Source organism: Ailuropoda melanoleuca, chromosome 18, assembly GCF_002007445.2.
Source record: "Ailuropoda melanoleuca isolate Jingjing chromosome 18, ASM200744v2, whole genome shotgun sequence".
Lineage (NCBI taxonomy): Eukaryota > Metazoa > Chordata > Mammalia > Carnivora > Ursidae > Ailuropoda > Ailuropoda melanoleuca.
The window spans coordinates 18,655,150-18,673,056 of NC_048235.1; the positions used below are offsets into that span (position 1 = coordinate 18,655,150).

The 17,907-nt window shown below is 38.4% G+C and overlaps 1 protein-coding gene across 2 annotated transcripts in view; it reads right to left on the reverse strand.

Moving 5' to 3' along the window:
- VPS37A (VPS37A subunit of ESCRT-I) overlaps nucleotides 1–17,655 on the reverse strand; it is a 48,473-nt gene extending 30,818 nt beyond the window's left edge. For both annotated transcript variants that reach the window (XR_004621957.1, XM_002923793.4), the window contains exon 1: nucleotides 17,502–17,655. Coding sequence is in view for 1 of the 2 variants with exons in the window: in XM_002923793.4 (XP_002923839.1) it covers nucleotides 17,502–17,626 (125 nt within the window). In the remaining variant the exon portion in view is untranslated. The remainder of the gene's footprint in view (nucleotides 1–17,501) is intronic.
- Nucleotides 17,656–17,907: the final 252 nt, after the last annotated feature.

Sequence of the window (17,907 nt, forward strand, 5' to 3'; positions counted from 1 at the left end):
AAAATTCGAGAGAAAAATTCACTTGAAGTTATAAACCATTAATGTTAAAAAGAATGTTAAATGTTTTTAGAGCCTACTAAAACTATTAATTTTAATCACCCAATCTATATAGCCAATATAACTGGTATCTTGAGGGAAAAATGATCAAAGAAAGATTTATCAAATAAAGCAATAACATTCTTAGATATCCATCCAAGTGTGTGTGTGTTGGGGGGAGGTGGTAGAGTGGGGGTAGATGTTGAAGTAAAGTGGCAAAGAAAAACTCTCATATTAATGCTAGATTGATTTACTATCACTTTCTCTAATTCAACATTAGTAGAAGTAATTGTTATCCCTCTGGTTAATACAAGTCAGCAAGACATCTGGGTTCTGATTATGACTCTGCTACTAACCAGCTATCTAGACAGCTAGGGAAGTCTGGGTCTTAATTGCTTCAACTAAGCCTGGATGAGATGTCTGCTACATTTTTATGACAGAGACTGCTGGTTGCTTTCCAGAAACAAATAACCTCCCCTTCTTTCTAAGTAAGAAAAGTCTGTTTTTAGTCTGAGTAGCAATGTTCTAGCCTTTTTTGCAGCTAGCTGTTGCTATAGACTTAAGTTCTAGCCAATAAGATAGATACAGGGAGGCTGTGGGATGGAATTACTAGGAAAGCATCTAGACGGAGGGAACAAAAAAAACTAGTATGAGTCCATTTGCTTCTCCTGCCTCTACCTGATAGCTGTACTTCTAACAGCCATCCTGGACCATGAGTGACCTGCAGAATGGAAGTCATACACTAGGGAGAGCTAAGCAGAAAGAAGTAGCTTGGGTTTTAATGACTATGGAATTGTCGAACTGAATTTCTTTTTTGTGAGAGAAAAAAAGGTTCTATCCTATTTAACTCAGTATTTTGGGAGTCTTGGCTAGTAGTAGCTGAATATAATTGCCAACTAACAGAATTTCCTTGTATTTTAACATTCTACATTTAGAATTTAATTTACTTTATTGTAAATTGTGGGGATACATTATTAAAATTAAAATCTAGCAACCAAATCTTTTGCAGGTCACTTCAAACTCTAGCGAATATTCACAGTATTTCCAAAGGGAAAAATGTTAAGTAGTATTCCTGAGTTGAGGTTGAGAAGAACCTTAATATTCAAAAAGACACAAAACTAATTCAAGCATGAATACTGTTGGAAGACCAAGCGTCTACATAATAATTAATTTTTCATTCTTTTGGTTGCTTCAGCTAATGCTCTGTACTGACATCCCATGGAATGGGGTTAGGATTGAGATGAAGAAACAGCTGAGAACAGACTCAAAAAGATAGTCAGTATTAGGACTTCATAGTTTTATAGAAGTTTCTCTTTGGGATTCAGTTTTGGACTAGAATACTGACAACCTCTTCAGTTGTAGGAACACCATATAATCAATTAAATCGCTTAAGTTTTCTATTCCTTTTTATTATTTTAGGACTCTCAGGTGTAACTGCTTCAAGGGAATACTGGTCACAAATGCATCCATCAGTTTTAAGCTAAATAGAACATCTTCATGATTAAAAGTATGGCCTCCTAAGTCAGACCTCCTGGCTTCAAATTCTCCCTCTAAATCACTTACTTATGTGATCATATGCAAATTACTTAACCTAAGCCTTATCTCTCAAATGGAAAACAGGGATGTCAAAAGTATCTATCTACCCAAAACAGCTGTTAGATTAAATGAGAGAATACTTGTAAAGCTCTCCACAAAATACTATAATAATTGTTCAATACATGTTAGCTATTATCAAATATGCATTTTGAACATGCGTCTAGGTTGGAGCCTGTCTGAATTTGCAGTAAGGGAGATTCTCTGTAGAGGGAGATACTCTCTCCCCCTCACCTCCCTCACCAAAGTTTTAACTCAGTTTTTTAGTGTATTTTTATAGCAAACAAAGTGAATTCGATTAAAATAATTTTTACTTAAATTATTGGCTAGAAGTGTTTTTATTGTCTCAAATAAATGGTTTGGTGCTCTGTTTGGAAAATGTTTCATACTATATATTCTTTTCTTGGAGAATACGGATGCATTTTAGTATATTAAAGGCTTTGGGAAGTTCTAAAGCACATGACTTTTGTTTTTTCAATCTGTTTGACATGGACCACGTATTTCACAGAATTCTTTGACATGGACCACGTATTTCACAGTGTTATGTGGAAGACAGGGTAATGAAACAGATGTGCAAAGAGCTATAGGAACACAGAAGAAAGCACCTAACCTCAACAAGGGTAGGGGTGGTGGGGTCTTCCACGAAATAAAATACTCTCTGAACTACATTAAAAATTCAAGTAAGAGTTAACTTGCAGGAAAGAGAATCAGCAAAACTAAGTAGACATTCTAGACAGAAGAAAAACACCATGGGAAAAATTTCAAATATGAAATAACATTGGGTCTCTAAAAGTCTCCATATCCTTTGCCATTAAAAACTTCACATCCTCACTGTCCCTTAAAAAGTAAAACAGAGGCGCAACATGGAGACACTTAGGCCAAGTCACTACACTGGGGCTTAACACCTAACCTAACTGCAATCTCCCTGGAGATGTAGTCTTAACCAGTTAGTCAAGAATTTTCTGAACAGCATTATAAAAGGTGATTGATCAGTCACATGGGCCTTCTCCATCGCCTCCCCACCCCCGCCCCCAGATGAGGTAATCCACCTAATTAGACCCCCTACCCTTTACCCCTAGGGAAAGGTGACCTTAGCTGGTATAATCCTTTCCTATATTTTGCTAATAACTTCCTTGCTCCACCATCCTTCCTATAAAAACCTTACATTTTGTACTATCGGGAGCTCCCATTAATCACTAGATGGGATGCTGTCCAATTCATGAATCATTTAATGAAGCCAACTACATATCAAAATTTACTTGGCTTTGTCTTTTAACAGATTTGGTGGCAGCAACAGGATCTGAAGTGAACTTCTAAAGGCCTTCAGGGATAAAGAGAAACATGGGCATTCTGTGAATCCTTTTGAGTTCACCGTCATTCATTTCCAAGGAGCTTTGGTGAGCTCCTCTGGGTTTGAGCTCTACTCTCTTTGCATTCGAGCTTCGATCTAATTGGCTTTCCAGTCCAGGGTTTTAATGAGTCAGTCGACACAGACGAGGCTCTAAGAGAGCTCCAGTCCCTTAGCCCTTGGTTCAGTCTACAATTTCACACTGGAATCCCTTCTCCAGTTGTAGTCTGCAGTTCCCATCGACAGGCATTTGGTGGTTTAGTACTTTCCCCAGTTTCAGTCCACAGTCTCTATCCACTAGAGTCCGCTAATCCGCCTATGTTGGGAACTGTTGGTGGCCACTCGCTGGAGTTGGACAGGGTCTGACTTAAGAACCAGACCAGGTCTGGGAACAGACTGGGTTGGATCTGAGATGGACTGGGTCCAGTGTGAGGCCTGTGGTATTGTTTTAAACAAAGGCTAATTGATAATGGGAGTCTCAGAAGCCAGATATAAGGCGCAAACACTGATGGGCATGGGTCAAGCATTTAAATTCAAAGGCTATTAGAGCGCTCACCAACTCTAGAAGACTTCTGTGATAGAATAAGTTGGTCGCATTAATGGATTAGATTGACACTGGGTCACCCACCGACCTCAAGACAATTTCTGTGCAATGAGGTACACTGCAAAACACCTCACAATTCCCAACACCATCGCATGTCCCTCTTAGTTATTATTAGTCTGACTAATAATTAGAGAAATAATTAAAGAAGTATACTTGAAAGCAAGGGTTCTTAAACAGAATGGGACACCTATTTTATTTGGTATGCAGAAGCCACCCAAAGGCTTCAAAATTCCAAAGTTTCATTGATTCACTCCAAAAGGACAATGAAAAAGAAAGGTACCTACAACAAAGACTAAGACTAACATATAAGATTGCATTAATTCCTACTGTTCTCCTCTCTCCTTTGAGTACTCTTTCTAGTAATCCTCTATCTGAAGTGTCTTTTGATTCTGAAGAGACTTAGTTAAGTTTTAAGATAAAGACCACCACAGGCTGCAGGCAATCCCTTACAGGTACCTTCCATTCCCGGGTTAAAGGCCCAACTAACAGCCATAGTTAAATAATTTCTAAAACCCACAGAGGATTCTCAAAAGGTTTTGTAATTTACCTCCTGAGCCAATACAGAGGGAAAAAAAATAAAATATTCCCTTCCTTTCAAAACCAGAACTACTGATTATCAATCCTCTGTCTCCCAGGTATAGCTACTGCCTTCTTGATTGTCCTGTTTTATGTCCTAAGAATCTGGCTTGGCTTTCAGCCTACCTGGGACAGGCAGGTTGTGTTTGGCTAAATTTGGGGGTGACTCTAGATCTGGTAAAGAGACTGTCTTTTGCACCCTCTCTGAGGATGCTGCTAGGGTCCATGAGGTTGTTTAAAACTGCCAGAAATATTTACTGTATGTCCTGGCTGAGACCTGACAAGATATTTGAGAGGATTTACAATGCTGTGATCAGAAATTTGGCCAAATTAGAAACTGATATTCAGAGCCTGAAAAGAATTTTTTTTTCTTTTTTTGAGACTTTGCCCCTAAGCTAAATGTACCCAGAAGGGGGAAAACACATAGGTGGATGAGTGTGAGTGTCCTTTGATACCATTTAGGTGGCAACTTAATTCTCTGAGGAATTAAAAACAGCTACACCTGTTTTGCAAATATGTTATCACCTTATACCTGTCAGAATGGCTAAAATCAAAAAGACAAGAAGTAACAAGTATGTGGAGAAAAAGGAATCCTCATGCACTGTTGGTGGAAATGTAAACTGGTGCAGCCACTGTGGAAAACAGTGTGGAGGTTCCTCAAAAAAGTAAAAATAGGAATCCTATTTGATCCAATAATTCCACCACTAGGTATGTATCCAAAGAAAACAAAACACTAATTTGAAAAGATGTATGCACCCCTGTCTATTGAAGCATTATTTGCAGTAGCCAAGATATGGAAGCAACCTAACTGTTCATCAATAGACAAATGGATAAAGAAGATTTGGTAACATATGCAAATGGAATATTACTAAGCCATAAAAAAGGATTAGTTCTTGCCATTTGAGACAACACGGATGGACCAAGAGGATATTATGCTAAATGTAGTAAGTCACATTGAAAAAGATAAATGCCATATAATTTCACTAATATGTGGAACCTAAAAAACAAATGAACAAATGAATAAACATACAAAAAGCAGAATCAGACCTTGAAATACACAGAAATAATGGGGGAATAGGTAAAATACATAAAGGGGAGTGAGGGACTCAGGCTTCCAGTAATGGAATGACTAAGTCATGAGAATAAAAGGCACGGCATAGGGAATATTATCAATGATACTGTAATAAGTGTTACATGGTGACAGATGGTAGCCACTTGAGGTGAGCATAGCATACGACATAAAGAAGCTGAATCATCATGTTGTAGACCTGGAACTAATGTTAACATTGTGTGTCAACTATACTCAAAAAAAAATTTTTTTTAACTGTAAGAATTCAAACTTTTATATTAAAACTTAGCCCTAAAATTAAAAAAAAATAATACGGAAAAACTTAGAAGCAGCTTCTTTTATAACTAGTGAGTTTTGTGTTTTTGTACCTAATTCATGGCAGCAATTTAAAACTATAAGCTATGAGGTCTCTATCTACATCTTTATGTTTATGTGTGCCTCTCTCTATATATAGTAGATGTATGGTATTTTCTACCTCCAGACGGTATTCTTAAAATTAATTTGTAAATTTAGTTGGCTTAAAGACCTATCTAATTGGCTTAAGGAAAACTAACTGCTTGTATAAATTAAACTCTCAGAAATATAACAAAAACACCCACATGTTTTTCAAGTACTGGTATAATCCAATGAATTAAAGCTCGTTTAAATTCACTGGTTTAATTAAAACAGGCATGTCTTTAGAGTTATCAACATTGAATACAATGCAGATAAACAAATTTCATTCTACCTGAATTTACTAGTTTAATTACATCTGTTATAATTTGACAGCAAAAATAACTTAGAATCAAGGCTGATTTTGTCTAATGTCTCATAAGTTTTGTGAGTAATCTAAACATGATTGTTGGAGCAAATGATTTAGATGTAAGCGGAGTAAGAATTTACAGGTAAGGTTTTTAGCAATTATATTTTATGGTACACATGCTTAAAAAATGTTCCACGTCTCATTAGCTTGAGATTTTAGGAGACTTGCTAAATTAAATTAATGATGGAAATGTGGGCGTCTGGGCGGCTCAGTGGTGGCTTAAGTGACTGCCTTCAGCTCAAGTCATGATCCCACAGCCCCACATCAGGCTCCTGGCTTGGTGGTTGAGTCTGTTTCTTCCTCTGACCTTCCCCCCTCCCTTCTCACGCTCTCTCACACTCTTTCTCTCTCTCAAATGAAGTAAAATAAAAAATAAAATCTTTATAAATGATGGAAATGTATTGAATAGATTATTTCCAAGTAAGATAAAATACTGTTCTTGAACATAGGCTTACTTACTTTTGGTTTATTACAGAGAAACTAAAAGCTACTTAGGTTTGTCAATTCTACACTGGAAAACTGAAAAAAGCATATGCTTCTAGAAATTATGAAATGTATTCATAATTTGTCAATCTAAAAAATGCTGGTATGACAGTTCACTACTCCTTCTTAGTTTTCATTAGAAATGAAGATTTCTAAGGGTTAAGAATTCTAATTAATGTTATTACAACTACTACAAATAAAAGAAACATCCTTGTCTGTAAAGAAAGTAAGAACGTGTGTTTTTGGTAAGAGAAGGAATAAGGAATGGAGATACATTTTCTCGATGGGGGAAAAAAAGTAATTTTGTCCTAAAGTGAGGCTGGTTGTTTAAAGAAAAAGAACAGGACAAAATCTGAATGTGAAAAACAAAAAACAAACTTGTAAAGTTTGTGAAAAAGGAATCTTTGGAAAGGTCAGGACTAAGATTAAAATGAGTAAGTTTTAATACCAGAAGTATGAGAAGCGAAATAAGTCAATCAGAGAAAGACAATTATCATATGATCTCACTGATATTTAGAATCTGAGAAACAAGGCAGAGTACCATAGGGGAAGATAGGAAAAAATTAAACAAGACGAAACCAGAGAGGGAGACAAACCATAAGAGACTCTTAATCTCAGGAAACAAACTGAGGGTTGTTGGAGTGGAGGGGGGTAAGAAGGATGGGGTGGCTGGGTGATGGACATTGGGGAGGGAATGTGCTATGGTGAGCGCTGTGAATTGTGTAAGACTGATAAATCACAGACCTGTACCCCTGAAACAAATAATACATTATATGTCAATAAAAAATAAAAACATTCTTTAAAAAAGTAGAATTTTATTTTCTGTTAAAAGGACAAAGGTTTTTTTTTTTTTGGACTTTGGGTCTGCTTTTGATAACAGATTGTTAAAGTATCTTTATCTTTTAAGTATTAAGTTTCATAATGATCTGTGATCTTATTTAGGCAAACTTAAAAACCTTTTTTTGATATTTTTGACAAGATTCCCAAAACCAAATTCTAAATGAAGTCTTTTTGACCTGCAAGAAATTCTGGAGTGCTTCCAAAAGTGTCCCTGGAACATTCCAAAAAATTTGTTCAACTAATTAGTCTTATCTGATATATTAAATTACACAGGAACCACTGTCAAGTAAGAAGTAATACTATGTCTTCCTCATATTGTAGGATTGTGGCATATATGGATAAAGTTCATTTTACTTCTACAAAAACTGGCCCCTCATTGCCAGATTTTTGCCATCCTGATGTCCTTGTAACAAGGCAACAGTCTGCTCCTGAATCAGAGAAACTAAGATGGGTCAGCAATGGCTGTAAGATAAATGAACAGCTGGGGCTATGGGAAACCAAAGATGGCTGCTCGGTAATTCTCTGCGCCCAGGGAAATCCCATTTTTTGGTTTTTACATTCCTTCACCCACCATAGTGCATTTAAGATGACTAAAATTATGAATTAACACTGGTGGGGAGATTTCTTTTTTTTTTTTTTAAAGATTTTATTTATGTATTTTACACGGAGAGAGACAGCCAGCGAGAGAGGCAACACAAGCAGGGGGAGTGGGAGAGGAAGAAGCAAGCTCCTAGAGGAGCAGGGAACCCGATGGGGGCTCAATCCCAGGACCCTGGAATCAGGCCCTGAGCAGAAGGCAGATGCTTAAGGACTGAGCCACCCAGGCGCCCCGGTGGGGAGATTTCTACCTATCAAGTCCATAATCCTAGAAAAATAATCTTTGTCCCGGGGTGCCTGGGTGGCACAGCGGTTAAGCGTCTGCCTTCGGCTCAGGGCGTGATCCCGGCGTTATGGGATCAAGCCCCACATCAGGCTCTTCCGCTATGAGCCTGCTTCTTCCTCTCCCACCTCCCCCTACTTGTGTTCCTCTCTCCCTGGCTGTCTCTATCTCTGTCGAATAAATAAATAAAATCTTAAAAAAAAAATAATCTTTGTCCCAAGAGGCCAAACTCCTCTTCTCTCTGGACCCTTTGAACACCTGAAGCTGGACTTCATTCAACTGCCTCTTAATGTGGGTTATCAATACATTGTTACTGCGTGTTTGTGCTCTGGATGGGTTGAAGCCTTCCCCTGTTGCAAGGCTAATGCCCTCCCAGTGGCAAAGAAAGAGAGAGTGTTTCCCAGTTAGGGTATACCTTCCACAATATCGTCAGTGATCAAGGCACCCACTTCACTGGACAAATTATACAAGCCTTCGTGAAAAGTCTGCAAACTTCTTGGAATTATCATAATCTCTATCACCCTCAACCAGACGAAGTCAAGAGAACTGAGATCCTTAAACTTACAATTTCCAAACCTGAAACTACTGGACCTCCCTGACCTCAAGTACTGCCCTTGATCCTGTGGACTATTCACAGTACCCCATTGGAAAACAAACTCCCTCCACACAAGACAGTTACTGGCACACCAATGCCTATTGGTGTACAACCTTCTGTTGATCCTGTGTCTCATGCTAGTATGACCAACGACTATAAGTGTCTAATGTCTTATGCTCAAGCGTATCATCAATAGGCTATAAAGTCCTTCCCAGATCCCAATTCACTGCTTATAGTCTAGGGCCTGGTGACTGAGTATTCTGAAAGCAATATCAGAGGAAGACAGCACTTAAGTCTTGTTGGAAGGATCCTTACTAAGTGCTTCTGACCACTGCTCCCAACTAGAAGATGCTGGAGACCTCTGAATCAAACTGACAAGGAAGTAGCTCATATTGAGGTAGACTGCTTCTAAAATTACAAGTGCTTCATACTTTAACGAAACATGAAACCATGAAACCCCTTCTTCTTTTTGTATCTTTTACTCTGGCATTTCTCTGCAAATATAACATCTGCATCTGTATGCCCCTGGCCACCCCTAAGAGGGGTAACCTCTGGAATTTAGAGCAAACTTTTATTTCAGGCTAGGAGAAAATCTAACTGTGCCCCTAACTTTTCACAAGCAAAATAAGACATTTCAACGGTTGACTCTCCTGAGTTTACACTGTTGAGTTAGAAAGGACCTACCAGGAGGCTTTCATGATTCAGCATTCACTCCTTTTGGCAGGTCCCTACCACCCTGGCTAGGGATAAATGTAAATGAGATTATGATCAGGAACTTCTTAATTCCTGAAATTGCAGAATCCACTGCTAAAGCATTAGCTGTCCAGTAAAAACCCTTATATTCTCTGGCCAAAGTTCTCTTTCCCCCCATCCCAACTTCTTGACAATAGGATAGCCCATGATTATCTTTTAGCTGAGTAAGGTTATCTGCTGTGAACCACCTCACCTGCTGTCTGCTTGTAGATTAATACTTCTAGGGTAGTTGAAACTCAATTATATAAAATCACTGAGCGAACCACTGCCTTAAAAGAGTGACACCTTCAACAGGGTCTTTCTTTGACTAGTTTGGGTCTTAGGGACCATTGCTCCGAAGTGCACTCCAAAAACTGGAAATTATTCTGTTTACAGTTATCATAAAAATCTCCCAGGTGCACTGTATCCTCCCAAAAGCTTTAAATGCATATTTGTAGCGGGTAACTACCAAGTGGATGATCTCCAAGACCCTTGGAGTCAAAATGAAGAGAATAACCCACTTCTGTGACCGGTGAATACTGCAGGCAGATATGGCTAAAAGTCCCCAGAAAAAGAAAGATGATGCATAGCTTTGGGGACACAACAGAAGTCACTTTAGAACCCCAGCTATTTTTGTGACCTATACTCCATCAACTGGCTCTACGTGACCAAGAGCACTTCTTGCAGAACTTCCTAGAAGGACTGGAATTGCAAAGGAATGCAAAAACCTCAGTAGTTAAGGATCTTAAAGAAACAAAAGGAAATGCAAAAAGCAACATCAGGCCAGGAAAATAGCTTAACCATATCAGAGACAGTAAATCAATGGTAAAACCCCCTCACTGGTTCAAAAGTGAAAGTTGATCTAAGGTACACTCTTAAGTCTTTTTTTTTTTTTTTGGATTTACTTCCCCCTCCCCCCACCCCTTACGCACTCAGACAAGGGACTAACTGGAGCCAGAGAATTAATGATGCTGACCCTTGCTGGCCCTCTTAACTTCAATCATTTAGGACTTGGACTCTGTCAACTTAGGATGACTTTTACCCTGATTCTTTTTTTTTTTTTTTTTTTAAAGATTTTTTTATTTATTCGACAGAGATAGAGACAGCCAGCGAGAGAGGGAACACAAACAGGGGGAGTGGGAGAGAAAGAAGCAGGCTCATAGCAGAGGAGCCTGATGTGGGGCTCGATCCCACAACGCCGGGATCACGCCCTGAGCCGAAGGCAGACGCTTTAACCGCTGAGCCACCCAGGCGCCCCTTACCCTGATTCTGTACTGAAATCTCCTTTGACAAGTCCCTCCACTAATATGCATGCACCCTTAGCTTAAAACTTCCCTAATTTTGTTGTTCGGAGAGACACTGCTTTGGGAAATATCCCCAGTGTTTTCCTTACCTGTTGCAAGTAGAATTTTTCCTTTTCCACTCTTTGGTATGGTTGTGTCTTTTGATGATGCCCACCAAGAGGTGAACCCAGTTTGGGTTACAATATCAAGGTGTTAAAGCAAAAAAGTCATGACCTATGATGTCATAAGAAGGAACAACAAAAACTTGGCAAACGTCAGAGCCACAGCTGAGAGTGGTGATAATGCCTTAAATTTTGACCACATCTCTCAGTTAAGCTGAGTCTGATCAAAAGGGGAGTAATTGGTAAAAAGAAAACCAAAGGCCCAAAATGGAGCTTCTTATGCCAAGTTGCCTTGCCTCCAGAAAATTCCTGATCAGCACCAATGCAGTAATCTGTCATATGGGCCCTCTCCATCCCCCAAAGGAAGTTAAGTAATCCAATAAAATTCCTTGCCCTTCCCCCTAAGGGAAGGTGACTTTACCTGGAACAGTTCTTTCCTTAACGCTAATAACTTCCTTGCCCCACTCTCCTTCCTACAAAAAAACCGTCCATTTCATACAACTCCCTGGAGCTCCCATCTACTTGCTAGATGTGATGCTGCCCAATTCATGAATCATTAAATAAAGCCAACTAGATCTTCAAATTTAACTCAGTTGCATTTTGTTTTTTAACAGTCTCTTGACACTTTGCATTAGTCACATCACCATCTTCTGTGAAAACCAGGCATTAAGCTAAGGAGGCTGGGCTTTTCTGGACAAGAGTTAAGAAACTACTGAAAGGAATACATGGTCATATTTAAATTTTAGGAAGATTACTTTGGTGACCATGTGGGGAAAAAAATTAAGACTGAAGGCAGAGAAAATAGTTGGAACCCAGTGATAGTAGGGATGCACTGAGTGGAAACAGGATGACCAGGTTTTTGGCTTAGGGAGTAGACAGTAGACAGCTTGGAAGGAGCTGAGGGGCAGGAGGGGAAGAGTAGATGTGGCTGGATTAAACTGACAATGGAGAAATGACTGCTTGTGTGGTTAAATTCTTTTAAGCAAGTACGGACTGATACTACTAAGGTGAAAATTAAAGAGTACCTGAGCTGTTATGATCTGCACAGGAAAAATTGTCTTAAATGGTAATATGATTTATTGTGTCATATACTCTGCAATTGTAATTTTTAATCTCAGGGTATAAATGGACTATATGATTTAATGTATCGAATTTAGATCCACTTAATTATGTAACTGACATAATTTTAAAGTTCACTCTAAGAGCACAATGTCCCTTTACAGTCATAGTGTTGGCATTTTGTAGATTTCTATAACTTCTACAGGCATAGCAACTTCTTGTAGGATTTTTTATTGCAACAAGTTAAGGTGATTCCCTTCCACAAAGAAGTTTTAATCTCAAATACCTATAAAAGATAACATACTGTTGCTTGTAGCACAAAAGGGAGTTAACTGAAAACTAGGGAAATGCAGAAAGGAAAGCCCAGTAAATGAGGCAGCTACTTTTCAGCTCAAAGCAAACGTTGCTATGTGGAAGAACTGTTGTCAGATTTTCCAGATCTATTTTAAAAGAAAAGTTGGAGGGGGCAGTGACTATATGGGAAATCTCTAAACCTGCCACTTAATTTTGTAGTAAATCTAAAACTACTCTAAATAAAGTCTGGTTCTTTTTCAAAGTTGAAAATTTGGATATTTGAATGAAAAATCTCAAAATTATAAATGCCAGCGATGGATCCATATTTTTAAAAATATGTAATATTAAACAGGTTAAAGCATATATACATATCTTCTCATTACAAATTTGTTGTGTTACCAAGTTCGTGTATGAGTCCTTTTGAGCCAACAATAAAATCTATAGGAAAAAAAATTATGGAATTTAGGCTTACTCAGAAATCCACGATTTTAGAGGAGAAAGTTTTATTAACTGTGAAGAAGGGGTTAAACTTAATAGCTATGCGGTAGACACAGTAGCAGATTCTCCAGAGATAAAGGTTTAGGCAATCAGAATGAATAATGGTATCCAGGGACTGGCAGCAAAAGAAAATTCCAAAACAATTTTTAAGGACTATGCAGATTGAAACCATTATTTTTAAGAAACAAAAATAACTGCTATTTACCAAGTACCTACTAGTTTCTTTACATGTATATCTAAAATTCTTCAAAACAGGTACATTTCATTTGTGAGGAAACTATCTGAAATGGACTTGCTTACTGAAGGGCAAGTCAGAAGAATTCCTGCCAGAGGCAAATGAGCTATAGGTGAGCTTGTGAGGGATTCACAAACAATAAGCTGGGACAAGCATGTGGGCTAAGAGGCAAAGGTTCCATGCATATTGACTCTATGCAGTGGAAAGGAGGAATATAATTTGTCATATGCTTACTATGTGTCAGGTATGCTAATAAATGCTCATAAATATCACTCAAATATTAACAATTTTTCATGATAGGAATCACAATTCCTGATTTTACAAATGGGAACTGCAGGCTCAGAGAAGTTGAGTAACTTGCCAAAAGGTCACATTGATATTGTGTGTTAGAGCCAAATTGGAATCCAGGTCAGTTTGATTACAAAGCTTCCATTCACCTAGGTCATGCTGCTTTTCCTAAGGACAATAATTTTTGCTGACTTCCATTTATGTTGCTCAAATCAATTTTGTCTTTTATCTCTAAGAGAGCGCTCACATCCAGGAACCTGAGGAAGCAACACAGACTTTCACAGTTGGGCAGGGCAATAAGAGATCAGGCAATTAATCGTTTTACTTCAGGGGTCCTAAGGACTATTAAGGTTATGTGAGCATCCAAGGTTGCCCTGCCAGTTAATGGTAAGTCAGTGTCTCCTAACTTCTGGTTCAGAGCCTCTTTCATTAAGATTATTCATGGAGACTATTCATCGTAATAGAGTGAAAGAGAAAAAAGCAATTCTGACAAACATAGTAAGTCCCAAATTAGATTTCCTTATTAAATATAAAATAAAGGTAGCACCAGAATTACGATGTAATCATTAAAATGAATGCAGAAGTCCTTTACTTAAGAGAGCTGATGCCCCTAAGTAAAAGATAATAAAGATTACTTCTGTATTACTTTGGATTTAAATAATTACCATGGCCAACACAGCTTCAGGTTACTGTTTTAGAGCTAAGGAAACAAAAGAAGCTAATTAACTTAAATACTGTTAAGAGACGAGAAAACAGGATAGCTAGAATGGTTAACTGTTAAGACCATCAGTTTTTAGTATTTTTTGATTATAGTACAATGCAAGGAAATAATTAACAGCTTCACTTCTGAAGAATCTTTAAATATTGGGATTAGTGAGTATCACGCGGGATATTTTCAACTGTAAGTAATCGAAAGTCCAGGTTCAAAGTGGCTTAAACAGTGAGGGGTTACTAAACTTAAAAAGGACTAAGTCCAGAGGCATGAAAGGTTCCAAAGCAAAGATTAATTCAATATCACAATATTATCGTGGGCAGTCCATCTTTCTACTCTATCACATTCAGTAGTCAGCCTGCTTTTCATGATCCAAGCAGTTTCAGATGTCCCATGTAACAATATCCAAAACACAAGAATTTCTTTCAACGCAACTAATGAATCATCGAACTTTACATCAGAAACCGGGGATGTACTGTATGGTGGCTAACATAATAAAAAATCATAAAAAAAAAAAAAGAATTTCCTTTCAAACATCTCTATTACTCAGAAAATGTTTTGAGCAGCGCCCCAGCAGACTTCTCCTCCAACTCCCATTAAACAAGCTTAGGGCAAGAGTCCTGCTTCCACAATAACTTGCAGTGAACGACGGCAGTAAACAATCATTATTTGAGCAGTCTCCCTTAAATGTATGATCCTGCATACTGGGAAACCAGATTAAAACTGGTGTTTTTTCAAGAAGTCAGAGAAAATGGATTTGGGTGGGAAACCAAGAGTGTCCGTCAGAGTGAACTTCTTTAGGAAGTAGAAGGAACAACAGAACAAATTCTATGCCTGCCCACCAAGACACGAATGTTAGTGGTAAAATGAATACTGTGACGACTGTTATTCAGAAAGTGGAATATATTACTTGAGCCTAGTCTACATAACTTCCAGCTTGCATTTTCATAGTGGACATATTATTATGCTTTGGTTAAAACTTCTGTTTGTCATCTATAACAGTTTCCCATTTGCCCTGCCTTACCAGTAAGCTTAACATGAGGAAATACACATAAAATTCAGCTAACCTTTAGGAGACGCCTGATAAAGATGAGGCAAGAATTACTTAAGGTAACTAGAAAAGGAGTTTACATTTATTTAAGGAAGGGAATCAAACAGACTATTTCCTACAATGGAATTTTTTGAATTATATGGAGTTAAAAAAAGAAGATAAGAGTTGTAAAGTATAAGAGAGAATGGGGCTAATGAGGAGGGCAGAGGTTGGATACTTTCTTTGCTTAGAAAGAGCTGTTGACCTTACATCTGTAGAAGGGATAAAGTATGAAACATTAGGGAAGTGGGCCCCATGCAACAAGATACTGATATTTATAATTTAAGAAGTTTTTGTATTATTCATTGTAAAAGAATGCACCTTCAAAATCACCAATCACAATGTCTTACTGCACAATAATCTTTAAGTTATAGTACTTTAAGTTATAGTACTGAAATTTGATTATTCAAGCAACATATTATCATATACTGTACAAATATATCATTTTTACCAGCTAGCTTTAAAATGTATGTCATGAGTTCAAATGGCAGATTTAACAATAGATGGATGACACTTATTTCTAGCATTGTACCATTCCTTGAACACTGAAACTATATGATTCAATTGTCTCCAAAATTATCCAAGTATAGTTTATAAATGTTAAATATTTAAATAAAATAAAACTACAAGTATTTTTATAAAAGAACTTAAAAGCTTAAGCTAATTCCAGAACTCCTTAGATTAGCAATTCTTGTTTTAGAATGTCACCTTATTTGGGAGGCCAAAAAAACACACCAGAAATTTCAAATCAGTCACTACCCTTATTTACTAACCTTAGCAGGAAGAGGCTTTAAGAGTATTTAAAAAGTTCAACTCCAATCTCAAAGAATAAAAATTTGCCAGCAGTGAGAATATTTAACAGAATATACTAAAGGCTTAAAGGCAATTAATTCCAAAGGTGTGGTTCTAAAAAATATTTTGGCTATAATAGTACTAGTACAGTATATAAACAATCTTCCAAGCTGATACTTCCTAAGGAGACAAACTTTTGTTATGCTTGTTCAAAATGAGTCAACTTATCTTATAAGCATATCTTGTAAGAGTAGCTCTTACAGGTTAGTACAGAACACTATTTAGAATAAGACTGACGTGAAAAAAAAGAAGAGTAGGATTGACTTGGAGAACTCTGTGAACTTAATTTTCAAGAAAGAAAGCCACCAATAAAACAAATAGCATGCCACTCCTCTGTTAAATACCATAAATTTTCAGCTTTTGAAAGTTCTGAACAAGCAGAATTGAGACAAAGAATCAAGAAACATCGGAAGTTCAATCAGCAACAGCCCTTGTTTCAGCCCTATTAACTTCGCAGTGAATTTTTCTTTTAACAACATAATTTATTTCAAACTATTCTATACTGTAACTTACTTGCTTGGGAAAAATTATTAAAAGTAAAAGATAAAACGGCCCCTAATAGTTCATTCAACAGGAATTAATTTTATTGTCTCGTAATATGTATTTATTTAATTGCATGAAAAGTCTATTTAGAAAAGAGGGTTGATTGATGCTGTGACACTGGTAAGTAAATAAATTTGCATAATCCATAAAGGAGGCAGTTCAAATTTTTGGAAACCATTAGAGACCACAAAGATTTGCAATACAAAAGGTTGAAGTTTAGGTAAAAACAGTTGAAATAACTTGAATTGCAACATATTTCTAACCCGACCATGCTGAAAATGAACAACTCATAAGAAGACAATAGATTAATATGAATATAAGGCAATTCCTAGGTGTAGGAATAAGAATAATAAAGTGAGATGTAGAGACTAGTAGTTTGCCAGAATGGGAGGAGGCTGTTGGAACCGTGTAAACCTTAAAGACTTAAGAAGACTGAATATGTCATTCCCAACCAAAAAGAATTCGCTGATAAAACCTTTGGCTTCTCTTTCCTTTAATGTTACAACAGCTTTTTCTCCCCCCCCCCCTCCAAAATTTTACACTCTGTGAAACCTGGCGATTACTCTTTACAGTTCTTTTTAGACGAGTACAGTACTTTAACAATTCTGCTAATGTGGCAATCAGGTGGGCAAAGGGAAAGGCTAGTGAGGAAGCAGAGCAAAGCAAAGGATACTGGATACAGACCATAAAACAGATTACAGCCAGAACTGATGTGTCAGGAGGGATGAACAAGTCAGAACTGGAAGAGCTGAGCCGGGGTGAGGCAAGAGGGAGAGAGAAAGGGTCCGGAGGAAAATCCTGAACATGGGTCAGAGATAGAAGAGCAAGCGTGTGACCCAAGACGAAGGGAGGTATGTCAAAAGGAGGCAGCTGGCGGGCAGTAGACCTAAGGAGCTATGTGTGGCTATGAATAGCCCACCCTCCCGCCCTACTTTTTCCTCGGGTCGGAGAGGCAACGACCAGTCACCTGGAGTGTGAATTCCGGAGGGACTCTATGAGGCGCTGCTTCTGCTGTTGGAGGCTGGTGAGGCCACCGGGGGACCCAGCTGCGGAGGAGGAGGCGCTCTTGGTTAGGGGAAAGAGCCAGCTCATCCTCCACGGGTCCCCGGGCCCGAGGCCCTAGAAGGCTCTGGCCTGCTTCTCCCTGCTGCTCAACCCGGCGGTTCCCCAGCGACAGGAGGAGCAGTCCGAGCCGCCCGGGTCCCAAGGGCGGGGGGGCCGCGTCTTCGCTAAGCAAGCCCGGCTGAGGGGTCCTGAGGTCCTGGGCGAAACCCTGTAACCGTGGGCAGCTAGAGAGAGGAAAGTAGCTGCCCGGGACGGGAAGCTCTACCCTCACGGCCCCGACGCCCAAACCAGTCACCGCGACAGCCTGA